Below are 14,305 nucleotides of genomic sequence, written 5' to 3'. Positions count from 1 at the left end.
ATACGTAAACATGCTTAAAACTCAACTCCTCTTGTAATGAAACAAAGCAACAAAATCAATCTATAAAACACAATAGAGTGAGTCTCATCCCTAAATACTCACCATCCTACTTCAAGGAGGTGAATCGAAAACTAATAGAAGCAATAACAAATAACGACACTAGGTGAAATCAGTGTTCAACCAACCGTAGTCCATGTGACCAGTGTTATGCTTTTTTTTAAATGAATTTAATGTTTGAATAAAAAAAATCAATTTGGGATGGTAATCACGGCAAATGACCAACTCATGTGTGTTTTATTTACCAAAAATTCGAATCGATATTTATATTGTGTACTAGCAATATTTTAAAAATATCTTATACATTATTGTAAAAAATATACATGTGTTATGTGAGGTTTCTGGTCGATCATCTAATTATGGTATCATATTGGGGCATACACGAGAATTTAGAGAAAGATAAGGGGTCGACGCGTGAATATGAAGTTTGAAATTTTCAGAGTTGAAATTCGAAATTCCCACCTAAAATAAACCGCCAAAATTAGGAGGCTAATTCAAAAAGCAAAAGCCATCGTACAATTGCTCTAAATTATCACTCTTCCTTCTCTTCCTCTCTCTGCCGCAGTTTCTCCTTTTGCTTCCACGATCCTCAGGTCTCTCTCTCTCTTTCTGCCGAGATTTAATTTCTGTCTTTTATTTGTTCCGATTTTGAAGTTCCTCACATGATTTTTCTTCTTCGCTTCCTCCCTTGCATCCCGATCTAGATCTGTGTACGATCTTTCATTTCTTCTCGATTTCTATTTTATTTTTCTATACTAAATGGCGATGTTACTCTGTTCGAGGTGTTGATCTGAATGGTTGAACATTTTTTGCAGGCTGAAAAATGGCGGGAAAAGGCGGAAAGGGGCTTTTGGCTGCGAAGACCCCATCAGCTAACAAAGATAAGGATAAGGACAAGAAAAAGCCCATCTCTCGATCCTCCCGCGCTGGTATACAGGTGCGCTTTTGTATTCTTACCTTGAACCTTTTTCATCCATAGTTTGGAATCAAAGAGTTAAACTAATTGAAACGACAGTATCTTCCCAAGCGTGTTTGATTTTTCCTCGTCTGTTGAAGTCTTGGAATGTTGAATAATTTTGATATTTACCCATATAAGGAAATTACTGCAACTGAGACGAGATTAGTACAATTTTGTCGATGTATCTGCATATATTGCGATCTTTGTTCCTCAAATTTGTATTCTTATAGCACTTGTTGTCAGACAGCTTAGAATTTTAGCACGAGGCTCTGAAATCTCTTCTGATTCTCTGTTTAGGGGGAAAGTGTAGAGTACTATTTCGTGGGTTGGGATGAAAATTTGCAACTCAAATGCCCGTGTGGTTTTATTTTTGAGCTACATGCAGTTAAGATTAGTACAATTATGTTGATGTATCTGCAGATACTGTGATCTTTGTGCCTTAAATTTTTACTGTAATAGAAATTTCTGTTGACATTTCTGAATTTTAACATGGGGCTCTACGATCTTTTTCAATTCTTTGTTTAGGGGGGAAGTTTAAGCTTAGTATTTTGTGGGTTGGGCTGAAAATTTGCCATTCAAATGCCCACGTAGTTTTATTTTTAAGCTACACAATTGGGTTGAGATCAAATAATTTCACTTAAGTTGGGCCTCGAATTGCATAATTTTGGGTGATTTAACTCGTGAAATATCTGGATTTGTGGGGTTTTAGTTCCCTGTGGGACGAATTCATAGGCATCTTAAGACAAGAATATCTGCAAATGGGCGAGTTGGTGCAACTGCTGCAGTGTACTTAGCATCAATTCTGGAGTATCTCACGGCCGAAGTGCTTGAGTTGGCTGGAAACGCGAGCAAGGATCTGAAAGTGAAGAGAATCACTCCAAGACACCTTCAGCTGGCCATCCGAGGAGATGAAGAGCTTGATACCCTGATCAAAGGAACCATTGCTGGAGGTGGTGTAATTCCCCACATTCACAAGTCCCTCATTAACAAAGCATCCAAGGATTGAGACATTCCCTTGCATCTCTGAGTAGTTCTGCTTTAACTAGTGACTTCTAAAACTGTAGAAGAAGACATTTACTTGTATCCAAGGATTAGCTTTCCTGCTTGCTTTTGTGAAGCTCTGTTTATTTTCTTCCTTTTTTTTTTCTCTGTCTATTTGGAGAAGTATATTTGTTCAGTGTAAGATTGTTATTTTGCTGGATGGTTTTTACTTTAGCTGACTTTCTTACTACATATTTGTTGGATGGTATTTTGGGCCTTTAGTTCTCATTCAGCATCTGGCTAACTATTGTCATTTTATTTTACTTTTTTTCTTTTTTTTTGAGAAACATCTGGTTACTGTCTTGATTCAATAAATAAAAACTATCATATATTGATTTGCAAATTGAAATGGAGAAGGCAGGAGGGTGGCTACTGGCTGTGAATAGAAGAAAGAGAAGGGAAAAAGAGAGAAGGTTTAGTGGATAGGAGCAGGAAGGAGGGAGAAGTAAAAAGTAATTTTTTAGAATGTGTTTTAACTTTGACAAGAGCTCTTGCAAATATGTGATGATTTGATTTGATCTGATCTGATATATGTTTACAGTATATGCATATCTCTAAAGTGGTTGCCTCAATGCATATCTAGATTTAGCTTTGTCAACTTTATTCATTTTTTTTTCTTTTTGTTTTTTTATCGGAAGTAGAACAATAATATACATGACTTTGAAAACGTTACATTTGGTTCTCTCAAAATCTCTCAAAACTTAATTATAACTAGAGTTATGTTCAACATGATTACTCGCAAGATTTTGGTTAAATTAAAAATTCTTAATTTTAATATTTTTAAATAAACTTCTTATACTAGAGTTAGGAATTTGAACTTTCCATCTTTAAAAAGGTAGGTAATGGTTTGACTAATTAAGTAAGGTTCATATTATCATCATTTTTTTCCTTTTTTATTTATTGAGAAAATTTTAAGTTTAATTATTCTAGATATTTACGATGTTAGAGAAGGAAATAAGTATCTTTAATTAAATCAACATAAACTAAAAGCCAAAACAAACACAGCTCACGATATTTGATTAAATTGAATAAATTAAATAAAGCTAAAATGAAAAAGTATTTAAATAAGTTTAATTGCTAAATATGATTGTGTGATCGAACTCACAGCCTCTCAATTGGAGATGCATGTCAATTACAACTCAACTATGCTCGCTTTTGTAAATTTCAGTCAATTTAATTATAATTCTTATTTTACTCCTATTATAATTCATCTAATACAATAAAGAAAGGTAGATATTTTAGGATGTTTTGGAAACTGTGGAGGTTACAAAGAATCCAAATAAACAAAAACGGATCAATCCACGTGTCTATCTTGATTTCTATGGTTAAATAGTCCAATTTGGTAACTCATTCTCATAAAATTAAATTAATTAATTTCAATTATTTAAATATTTAACTAAACTAAATTGACAAGTTAGATCACTACTACAATTTGGAGTTTTCGTGACGTTAACGAACAGTAAAAATATTGGAAATAAAAAAAATCACAAAAGGTAAAAACGCGTTTTTTGCGAGCAACAACTATTTTTTTTTATTTTTGATTTTTTGTGACCTTTCTTTAACCCTTACAAAAAGTTGAAAAAAATATATTTTCGTGACGTTTAAAGATAGGCGTATTTTTTTGTTGGAAAAGATGAAGTTCTTCGGATTTCTGACTTTTCGTGATTTTTAATCGTCACGAAAAGGTATGGCATGTTTTTGACGGGAAAAAACGAAAAATTTTCATATTTTTTGGTTTTAAACGTCACGAAAAATTAGAAAACTACATTTTTTGTGAGGTTTAAAAAACATCACAAAAATGTAAGATAAATTTTTTGCAGGAAAAGACGTAGCTTACGAATCTTTTTCTTTTCGGAAGATGGAGAGAGTTTTTTGGCACAAAAAACATCACATCAATACAAGTAATTATTATTTTTTTAATATAAGTAATGTAGTTTTAAAAAAATGACAAAATTACAATAATCTTGGAACTAAAGACAAAAATAAAATAGTTAGACGTCGAATCTAAGATGTTATTTTAAATAAAATTGTACCTTTTTTTCCCTTTTATGAAGACATTGATGTCTTTCAAATGGTATAAGTTACGACTTTACTTTCGAAAAGAGAGAATTAACTCTGATAATCATCCGTCGGGAGTTGATAGTAGTCTATAAGGGGGAGAGGATGTTCTTTAAGAGGGGAGGGATGATGGTCTTGCATGTAAGAGAGAGTATATAACTTGTCTTGCATGCTTAAAATGATAAAATTACAATAATCTTTTTTTTTATTTAAGTACAACATGTGGGGTGGGGATCGAACTCAAAATCTCTTGATTGGATGTATGTGTTAATTAACGTTGAACTATGAAATTAAAGATAAACATAAAATCGTTACATACTAAATCTAAGATGTTATTTTAAATAAAGATGTGTTTTTTTTTCTTTTTATGAAAACATTGACACCTTTCAAACAGTACGAAGTTACGACTTTACTTTCGAAAAGAGAGATTTGACTCTGATAATCGTCGATAAGTGAGGAAAGATGGTGGTTTTGCATGTAAAAGAGAGAGTGTAACTTGTCTTACATGCCTATAAAATAATAGAATTATTTATTGCATAGTTGAATATTAATGAAAGTACTTAATATTTTCTCGAAAAGAGAGAACGTAATCTTGCGTTATTCCATGAGGAAGGGGAAGATGCATGTTAGAGAGACATATGTTCAATAATATTAAATATTTTACCAACTTCTTGACAAGTAGATTTTAGATGTTAAAAAAAAAAGAAAAAAATTTGTGACCGTAGGATCTACTTGATGACCAATTCTGATTGGATCATAAATAAGTGGGTAAGTGAGAAAAAGTGTGAGATGAAGGTAGAGAGATTTTATTTTTATAACAATACTTTTTCTCATAAAATTTGAAACTCCTATTTTAATAATGAAAATTTCTTTATGGTTGTCTGTGGATTTTACCCTAATTTATTTAAGGATTTTTGAGGTAAATTATTGTGCCATATTCCTCGTCTTCTTCTTTATTATTACTTCTCTCAATGTCTATCAAAGCTACAATATTGCTTTATTCAGTCGAGTCCTCTAAAAAGAGACCGTCTTGCATGAGTTAAGTGGGTGGATACATAAAGTCAGTCTAAAATAATTTCGAATAATGTAGTTCAAATAAATCAAAAGTAAAATATTTGATTCTAAGGTTCTATATATAGTCTTTACCCTCATTGAAAATTGACAGCATACTTCTTTTTAAAAAAGGAAAATTTTATTTATGCATTTATTTTTTTAGTTGTTAAACATTCAATAATAATAAGGACTATGTAAGTTTTTATTACATATTATTATTATTTTCTTTTTTAGAGTAATTTTCTTACTAGTAAGGAGTGGAGTATTTTTCATTTTATATGTCGTGCTAATATTAATATTATGATTTATAAAAAATGATGATTTATGATTTCTCAAAAAATAAAAATAAAAATAATAATGATGATTTATGTAGGCAAATCGTGTGTGAATACCAGTCTACGGAAGCATGAAAATCGTGTTTAGAACCACAAAATTTTCACCCAAAACAAATCAAATGATCCTATTTTTGTAGTTAGTTTAGAAAAAGTACCACTATTAGATTTTATTTTTTTATTTAAAACTTATTTTCAAAATTATTATTATTATTCTTTTTTTTTTGAGAATTTTTCAAAATTATTTTAAAAAATAAACTTATTTAAAAGTTTATTAGTTGTGAATCTTGCCCACTCAACACATCCATCCAATGAGAAAGACAAAAGAGGTTTTTACATAGAAAATGTCAACCGATTCTTTTTTCCTTACAAGGAAAACTTGAAACTGACAACGGTACAATACAAATCCCCATAAATTTAATTCCACAAGCCTTAAAATAATTAACTAACTATTGAAACTCCATTAGTCAAAAAAAAAAAAAAAAAAAAAATTAAAACTCCAAACGGAATCTTCCTAAAGCCGGGACGAATATTTGTTTAGGAGAAATCCAAGAATTAATTAAATTGGAAATTATTAAAAAATGTTCTCTCATAATGAGACCAAATGATTTTTTTTGTTTCGAAAATGTCTCTATAATTTATTTTTTTAATACAAGTGGAGACCGAACTCACAACATTTTGGTTGAACATACATACCAATTATCGTTGAACTATGTTCGTTTTGACTAAATAATTTTATTTATTGCCAACATAAATTGTAAGCACCCATCTATATATGCCGCTAAAAAAAAACAAAAAAGCCCACATATGTATATATGTGTGTATATATATTAACTCTCATAATTTAATTTATCATTATTTGAAGAATGATGGTGTTGGACTTACCTGTTAATCCAAGCATAGTTCAATTAATCAAAATACTTATTTTCAATCAAAAAGTCATAAGTTCAAATTCTCATCCCATTTATTGTACTAAAAAAAGATTATGGAAGACTTGTAGTAGTTTATTGATATTGTTCATAAGCGAAGCTCTATTCCTCCTCCTTTAGTCAACAAATTGGTAGACTCGAAGTTGTTTATGATATTCATAAACTTAAAAAAATACTTGACTTCTCGTCAGTAAGGAGGAATCTTCTACTTACCACCATTAAATATTTGACAACTAAGATAGAGAAATGTAAAACAAAAAAACCTTTTTGAAAGTAATGCACGGTCAAATATTTATTAGTAGTAAGGACAAGAATGCCCCTCGTTGGTAGGAAGCAAGTATTTTTCATAAACTTATTGAACATTTTTATATGGACTCTAAATGAATAAATTAAATAGGTATAGATATAATTTTCATTTTGTAACCATATGAAATTTGGTAAATAGTTAATTTGTTATAGTGCAAAGCTCCAAACTTTGGCATCTATAACTTCGACCTCCTCAAAATACCCAACATGCACTATTTATTCTCTTTTCCCCTCTCCATCCTCCATTCCCTCTATCTATAAATACCACAAACCATTGTTTAATTAGGATCATCAAAATCTCTCTCTTTCTCTCTCTCTCTCCCTCTGAAAAGAAAGAGAGATAATGGATGTAAAATTTATTCAGCAAAAAAGGTTCATTATTTTTCCAACTTTGGGGAGCAACAACAAATTAACAAAGCTGAGAAGGAACATGTTTCTTCCTTGTGTTGCAGTGCTCACAAGACCAGCAGAGAAGAATGGAGTTACGGATCAAGAAACAACAAAATTAGGCAATATTAATACTGTTTACAGAGATAACTGGTTCGATAAAATAGCCACCGACCATCTATCTCAAGCAGTGCAAGTAACATCAGGTGATTTGTTTTTAGTACAACATGTGCTTTAATCTATTGAGTTATGTTCTGGTTGGCGTATCAGGTAACAGGATTACGGTATACATATGCAGGTTGGAGAAGCAAAAAAAGGGGATATGAAAGCTTGGTGGAGGTGGCAACAATGGCTTCAAGAAGTTTCAACCAGATCAAACAGAGGGAGGTCATCATGCAGGCTCTTGAAAGGGCGTTTCCAAGGCCAATCCTATCTCTGGTGAGCTTCATTCATTACCATTTAACATAACTTTGCCACCATCAATGCTTCATTCATTACTGCATTAAACACCGTTATCTTCTTGTTTTATACTATTAATTCCTTCACCAACATCAACGTCTCCCCTCTTTTTACCTTTGTTATACTAAAAAAAATTATTAATTCCTCCTATTTCTATGTAGGCAATCTAGATGTATGTGTGGCATACCTTTTTTTTTTTCCTTATCTCAACCGTTGAGTTATATTGGCATGCGATATAGCATGTTGTACATATTACTAAATATTATGAATAATAATTTTAAGTGTCTAATAATTTTTAAACCCAAACATAGTTTAATGGGTAAGGTACCAACTATTTTATTTGAGATTGAAAAATCAATCCGTCAAGGTATAAAAAATCATTTTTCTTAAAAATAATTTTAAAATTAAAAGAAAAAACTTTCTTTTTTTTTTACATAGCCCGAGCTAATTAAATTCTAATAGTCCAAAGTAAAAGTTTCCACGTAAACAAAAGTTTACTTTTTATATATATATACACATATATTATTTTTTTAAGCTAAACAACGTAGTCAAAATGAGCATAGCTGTGAGTTCGAACCGCACCCACACCACCCACATATTGTACTTAAAAAACGTAACATAGAATCATCTCATCTCTTCCATTTTATGATGTGATGAAATTTTATTTTGGCCAAATTTCAACATTTGGTTTCCTCTTTCGGTCCGTGGGGGAATATAGCTAGGATTTATTGCCCAAGTCAGAGCCTACTGAATAAAATAACTATACCCTTTTTCCAATTTTTCTTTCAATTAATGATTGAGTTTAATAATTATTTAATTGTCACGTCATTATATGGAAATAAAATCGTCAAATGCCCACCCTGCCCCTTATATCTCTTATAATTATCATTAATCACTCAATTAATTAACTATCAAACCCTTACTTTTACTATTGTTAATCCATCTCCAATTTCACATTTTTACTGTTACACCCCCACCCCACTTTTATGTCCTAACAAATAATTGTGGTGCAGATAAGAACATTGCTGCCACAATCCAAATTCACAAGGGAATATTTTGCTGCATTCACCACTGTCTTCTTTGCTTGGTTGGTTGGACCCTGTGAGGTGAGATGTGGTAAAATTTACCCAAATGCCCTTTATTTCCTCAGTATGTTGATAGCAATCCAAGGGCATAACTGGGAGCTAACGGCTCTGCTCATACACACACACACAAACCAAGTGCTCACCACAGTACCATTTAGGATTAATGTCATAGAGTTTGCCAGAAAAGAGTGGCATATGAGGGGCATAATGGTGGACATCAAGAACTTCAACAATAGCACTAAATTCAATACAATAATATGATTTTCAATGGCCAAGTTGGTAAACCTGCCTGCACTGCAGTGTTTGAGGCACTAGTCCCTTCTAGACCTGTCCTGTCTCAAAACTATCTTCTTTTCATGCTTACTCTGTTTGGTGATCCATTCACTTTGGAAGCATTCCTTATGAACTCGATCAAACACAGCTGATAAAGCAGAACATCCAAGGAGCCAATCCCTTCGCACAGTCACACACAAATGAAAGAAGCAAGTTTCTTTTTAAATCACTAATTCGTAAGGCTAACAAGAGAAATATATGCATATGTATGGATTCTTACAGGTGAAGGAATCAGACTTCAATGGAAGAAGAGAAAAGAATGTGGTTCAGATCAACAAGTGCAGGTAATTTGTCTTTTGCATCATAGTTCTATATTTAAGGGCCAGGCAATGTTGTTTACCCGTTCATGGGGTCCCATCTCACCTACCTGAGACACTTTCCACCCCCACAAAACCATTTGACCATAATTATTGTGCTCTTCTAAACCCTCAGTACTTTTTTTTTCCTTTTCTTTTTTGAGTTCAAACCCTCAGTACTTGATAACAGTAAGAACCCTCCTGCCCATCATTCACACCTTTGAAAATCTTCATTGTGAAAAATAACGTTCTAATCTATAATTCAATTGAAATTGCAGGTTCCTAGAGCAAACTAACTGTGTTGGAATGTGCATTAATCTATGCAAGTTTCCATGTCAGGACTTCATCAAGGATTCTCTGGGAATGCCAGTCGAAATGGTCCCCAGTAAGTCTCATCTCCAAGCTACAAAATCACCAAACACTTTCAGCAACCAAACACTATTTTAACATATACTGCAGAACAAGGCAATTCCTGACACTAATTCGAGCTGTCACTAAAGCCAGAATACAAACTTCATATTCGCATATTGAGGGATGTTAGAAAGGAATAGATGATTTAAACAGCATATATATGGTTTAGTTGTGAGGACATCAAATAAGTAAATCAGCTATAGCACAATGACTGGTTGATCCACGAGCAAAAGTGAAATTACTATTAAAGCAACATTACCAGCACTAGATGGGTGGAATGGATCATGTTTGTCATTGTGAATGGAGGGTCCCATGCATAAACCATTTTGGGTACAAAAGAAATGCAGATAGGCCCCATCCAAGCTAAGTGGGATTTTTAACCTGCAGCTTAATGTTGCAATGTGGTCATAATCCAAGAAATAGAAGCTGAATTTCCATCGCTAATAAATCATCAAGCTGGATTTCCCATTGAGCCAATCATCCTCTCACCCATGACATACATTAATCATCACAGGTGAAAAAAAATGAAACCAAGCAAATGCATTATTATTAGGATGTTAATTGTGCACCATGATGTAACTACTAGCTGGGAAGCATTAGAATTAATTTCAAGGACCAGGAAACACATCAATAAGCAAGGGATTTTTTTATTTTTTTATTTTTAAAAACTTTATATTATTTGATTAAAATAACTATATCTTTTGCTTTGCAGATTTTGATGACATGAGCTGTAAGATGATATTTGGACAGGATCCACCAGCTTCAGTCGATGATCCAGTGCTAAAGCAACCATGTTACAAAATATGTATTAACCTCAATACATCTCTTTTTCTTCCTTTTCTTATTGTTACCCTTTATTTCTTTTCTTCTCAGTGGAGAAGTCAAATATGTTAAATTAATCACTTGGCGAGTTAGCAGGACGACTACGGGTCCAAATGAGATGTTTAGAGAGGAGTATGTTGGTAATATAATTTAAAGATGGATTCTAATCTAATTTGTTTAACTTTTTGCAGGCAAAACAAAAGCAAAACACACGACAAACTGCTTCATTTAAAGCTAAGAGATGCAGAAAGCAAGATTTTGGATTATATCCGTTTTAGCTCCCATTGTTTTTGTTTTTAAAATTTTCAGCATTACAGGAGCTCTTTCTTCTTCCAAGATGTACAGATACTTTTACTGTTCAGGCATCAGAGCAAAAGTAACTTTGCAAAAATCTGAATTTCTCTGATCATTAGATTGGTTCAAAGGTGGAAGTCTATAGTACTGTCGGATGACATAAATACAATTAAAAACATGTGTGTAGGAAAAGAGTTAACATGCAGTAAATGAAATCGGTTATCCTTGTGTAAAATACTAAAATGAATCATATAATTCACAGTACCTAATTATTAGAAAGAAAATCATCCTTCCTTTGTTGAAATGCAGCGAAGTGAGCATTCTTTCAATCATTTAATACTGCTTCAGCATGTAACATTTGGCTAACTTGAAATAGTATCTCAAATATACATTAATAGATTGACAACCTATAATTTTTCTTATTTTTACTATCTTGCTATTATTTCACATCTGCAAATTATAAACATTCTGACGGAATATAAACCATATTACCATTAATTCTTCTGATTTTCAACAATGGATGCTCTCTGTTGACTTAATAAACATCCTCATAAGAATCATCAGTTGTTCGGCTAGCATAAGGAAACTCAATCTTCGGTAGTCGTGAAACTGTCAAGTCTGATACAACAAAATATAACTCATCATGTTCATAATTCATATTGAAAAGTTAACTGGTGGTAATTCAAGATCAATTTATGATAATCTACCTCCTAATCGCGTTATAAATTGGTTTAGTCAACTTAGAGAGGTCTTCCACGTGAAACAATTATAATGGTGTAAGTGTAACAACCTCAATGAATTCAAAGCAACGGAAAGATACAAACATTAATATGATTAGATTAATTTGATCCACAAATTAGAAAGACAATATTAATGATAAATTTTCATTGTTGATGCACTTTAGTGATCATTCAGATATTCAAAGAAATAAGTACTTTTAATGATTAGTTATTTTGTTCTCTTTGATAAGGCTTAAAACTGGAATTATACGTATCACGTTCCTATTTAGAAAATGGAAAGCCAATTATTTTCTCTATTAAAGGTAAGTATTTTGACTGGGGATTTCTTGTGGGGATTAAGGTCAGCAAATGTGGACCAAGATTGTTTCCCACTTTATTTTGTTTCCAAGTAACCAGGCTAAGATTCTTCTGATGTCTTATCTCATTATGAGGGCGACTAAGTACTCAAAACCACTATGAACCTATAAAAAAATTCAGCTACAAATTTCTTTTATAGGAAGGTTAAATCTGAACTACTAAGTGGAGGAGGAATCTGTCTGGACAGCATGGGACATCAAGATGAAACCACCAAGCTAATAACTACAAGAGGTCAGACTATTTGGAAAACTTGAATAAAGCTCTTCTAAGAGTGCAGCTCCAGCTTAACCTTTTGGCAGTTTGGTAGTTGAAATTGTGGTTGAAGTGGACATTTCGAAATAACTTCTTTAAACAACAAAATAGAATTTTCCACATAAGAAGCATATTCAAATATCCAGTCGCAGTTTCAATAGGGGAAACAAGTTCAAATGAAGTTACATTTAAACGGAAGAAGCGATTGTATTAGATGATATTGTGTTGTCCATAATGTTGCAAAGATTTTTCCTTAGAAAATCAGGATTATTTGTCGGATATTAATTCCCTTTGCCCCGTTTCTCACCACTTTATCTTCCACTTTCCATTAATGAATCCATATTCTCCCTCAATCTTCTAATCACAAAATGCATGAGAAGCGCAAAAAAGCTCTTCTGGGAGAGGAAAAATAAGAAAAAGAGTTGAAATCACACGCTTCCTATGAGATCTTCTTTGATAAAAGGCGGTAGCAAATTTATGCATCTTAATTTCTTTTCTATCTTTCCTTCTCATTTATGAAACTGGGGGGAGATATCAACGGGTAAAAAATGTCCCTTGTACAAAAAAGCCAAACCGTCCTATTTTTACAAAAAGCTCAAAAATAAATCTATGAACCGTTGATGCATTATCTTTATTTTTTTATTCATGACATTTACTACCATACTATATAATTGAACTTGAATGAATGTGCATAAAAATATCAGGTTCATGGGCAATTCTTGCATCGCCATGTCTAAAATCTTAACCTATATGCTCTTTTGCATGACATAAACAAAGTGGAAAAGAGAAAAAGCTATAAAATGGTAAAAAACATATTGAAAACATTCAGGCCATCCACTAGGAACCAGAGATGAATCATGAAACTATCAATATAAAACCAAGATAGACAACAGTTTACGATGTTATACCTGGCTATAGATACATTGGAGTGGACTGGCGGCATCTACCAATGGTTTCTAAGCAGTGGTAGTTTTCTTGTTTTCACAAGCTTTTTATTAGACGGCCCAAAACTTCGGGCTCTCTGTAACTTTCAGGTGGTTGTAGGCCCTGAGGAAGAAAATCGGGATTCTGGCTGTCCCATCTCAAGCAGAGAAAAGCCCAAATAAATCAGCTTTATCAGCTTTATCAGCTGAATATGCCCATTGAATGACCACTTTCTATATCTCTCCTTTTACATCAGCGAGGTGTTAAAAAGCTCCTGCTTATAGTTTTCACGGAGCTTGAAATTGATTTAAGTCGAATTATTAATAGATCAACAACTCGATTAATTCAACCCCACCTGCCCTTCAATCCATTATCTTACCAACTTATAAAAAATATTAAATCATTGCTTAATCGTTGAGGCATCAGTCAATTTGGTAAAACGTAAAGCCAACTACTACCCAACAATAGTTATTAATGAATATGCAAATTTCACTTCGAAACAAGTTATCATGATCACAGCCATTTCTTGTGACCTGAAAATATATTTGGCAATTCAAATAATTAAAATTAAAAGGCCATGCTTATTCTTTTTGTTTAATCCTCCCACCAACGGTTATGAGGTCAAATTAGTCTAGAGAGGAGGGGAAAAAAAAAGAAGAAAAAAAAAGAATAGTTGAAGTTTTTTTGGTGAAAAGGAAGAATAGGGTTGATATAGCAGCTTTAAGCTGCAGTTACTAGTCTTTCAGGAGAATGAAAATAGTAGAAGTGAAATTAATGTCATGTCAACTAAAAGACCGAGTAAAAATAAAAAAAATTAAATATATAAATAAATAACAAAAAAACAAACTTTTATGATGAAATTTTCCAGAGGGTTTTTTTCCGCCATAATTGGTTGCGATAGAGATCTCTCCTGGCCCATTTATGTCAGTGGGGACTGAGATGTTTCATGTTATTATCAATAAATGGTTGAACTGAACTGTTCCTGGCCGTGCTCCTCTCTACCAAGGAGGGTAGAGTCCTGTTATGAACATGGCTTAACTTTCCGTTTTAAATGTTCATAGAGCCCTGTAACTATAATTTATTTTCCTATGCCAGATTTTGAGTTTTATCTTTAGAGCTTATAGAATGTGCTTGTGGGATATGACATTGATATTTGGGGCTATATGCAATACAAGTGGAGTGAAAATAAAGGCTTAAACTAGAAGTTTTTT

General features: G+C 32.6%; 2 protein-coding genes across 3 annotated transcripts; both read left to right on the top strand.

The window, feature by feature from the left end:
* The first annotated feature begins 496 nt into the window (after positions 1–496).
* LOC111015234 (histone H2A variant 1) lies at positions 497–2,246 on the top strand. 2 transcript variants are annotated; one of them, XM_022290191.2, is made up of 3 exons: positions 497–650; positions 873–994; positions 1,725–2,246. In XM_022290191.2, the coding sequence occupies exons 2-3, from the start codon at positions 881–883 to the stop codon at positions 2,019–2,021; spliced, it is 411 nt and encodes a 136-aa protein (XP_022145883.1). In that variant the 5' UTR covers positions 497–650; positions 873–880; the 3' UTR covers positions 2,022–2,246. The 2 variants fall into 2 exon arrangements, with proteins under 2 accessions (XP_022145883.1, XP_022145884.1); XM_022290192.2 differs by having other exon boundaries at positions 623–767.
* Positions 2,247–7,007: 4,761 nt separating this feature from the next.
* D27 (beta-carotene isomerase D27-like protein) lies at positions 7,008–11,320 on the top strand. The gene is made up of 7 exons (XM_022290384.2): positions 7,008–7,327; positions 7,420–7,559; positions 8,594–8,686; positions 9,221–9,282; positions 9,573–9,679; positions 10,418–10,510; positions 10,719–11,320. Exons 1-7 carry the CDS (start codon positions 7,078–7,080, stop codon positions 10,757–10,759), a joined length of 786 nt encoding a protein of 261 aa, XP_022146076.1. The 5' UTR covers positions 7,008–7,077; the 3' UTR covers positions 10,760–11,320.
* Positions 11,321–14,305: the final 2,985 nt, after the last annotated feature.

The sequence above is a fragment of the Momordica charantia genome, assembly GCF_013281855.1.
Source record: "Momordica charantia cultivar OHB3-1 chromosome 6 unlocalized genomic scaffold, Mcharantia_2.0 BLBB01000006.1, whole genome shotgun sequence".
NCBI lineage: Eukaryota > Viridiplantae > Streptophyta > Magnoliopsida > Cucurbitales > Cucurbitaceae > Momordica > Momordica charantia.
This window is presented reverse-complemented; position numbering and strand designations above follow the sequence as displayed.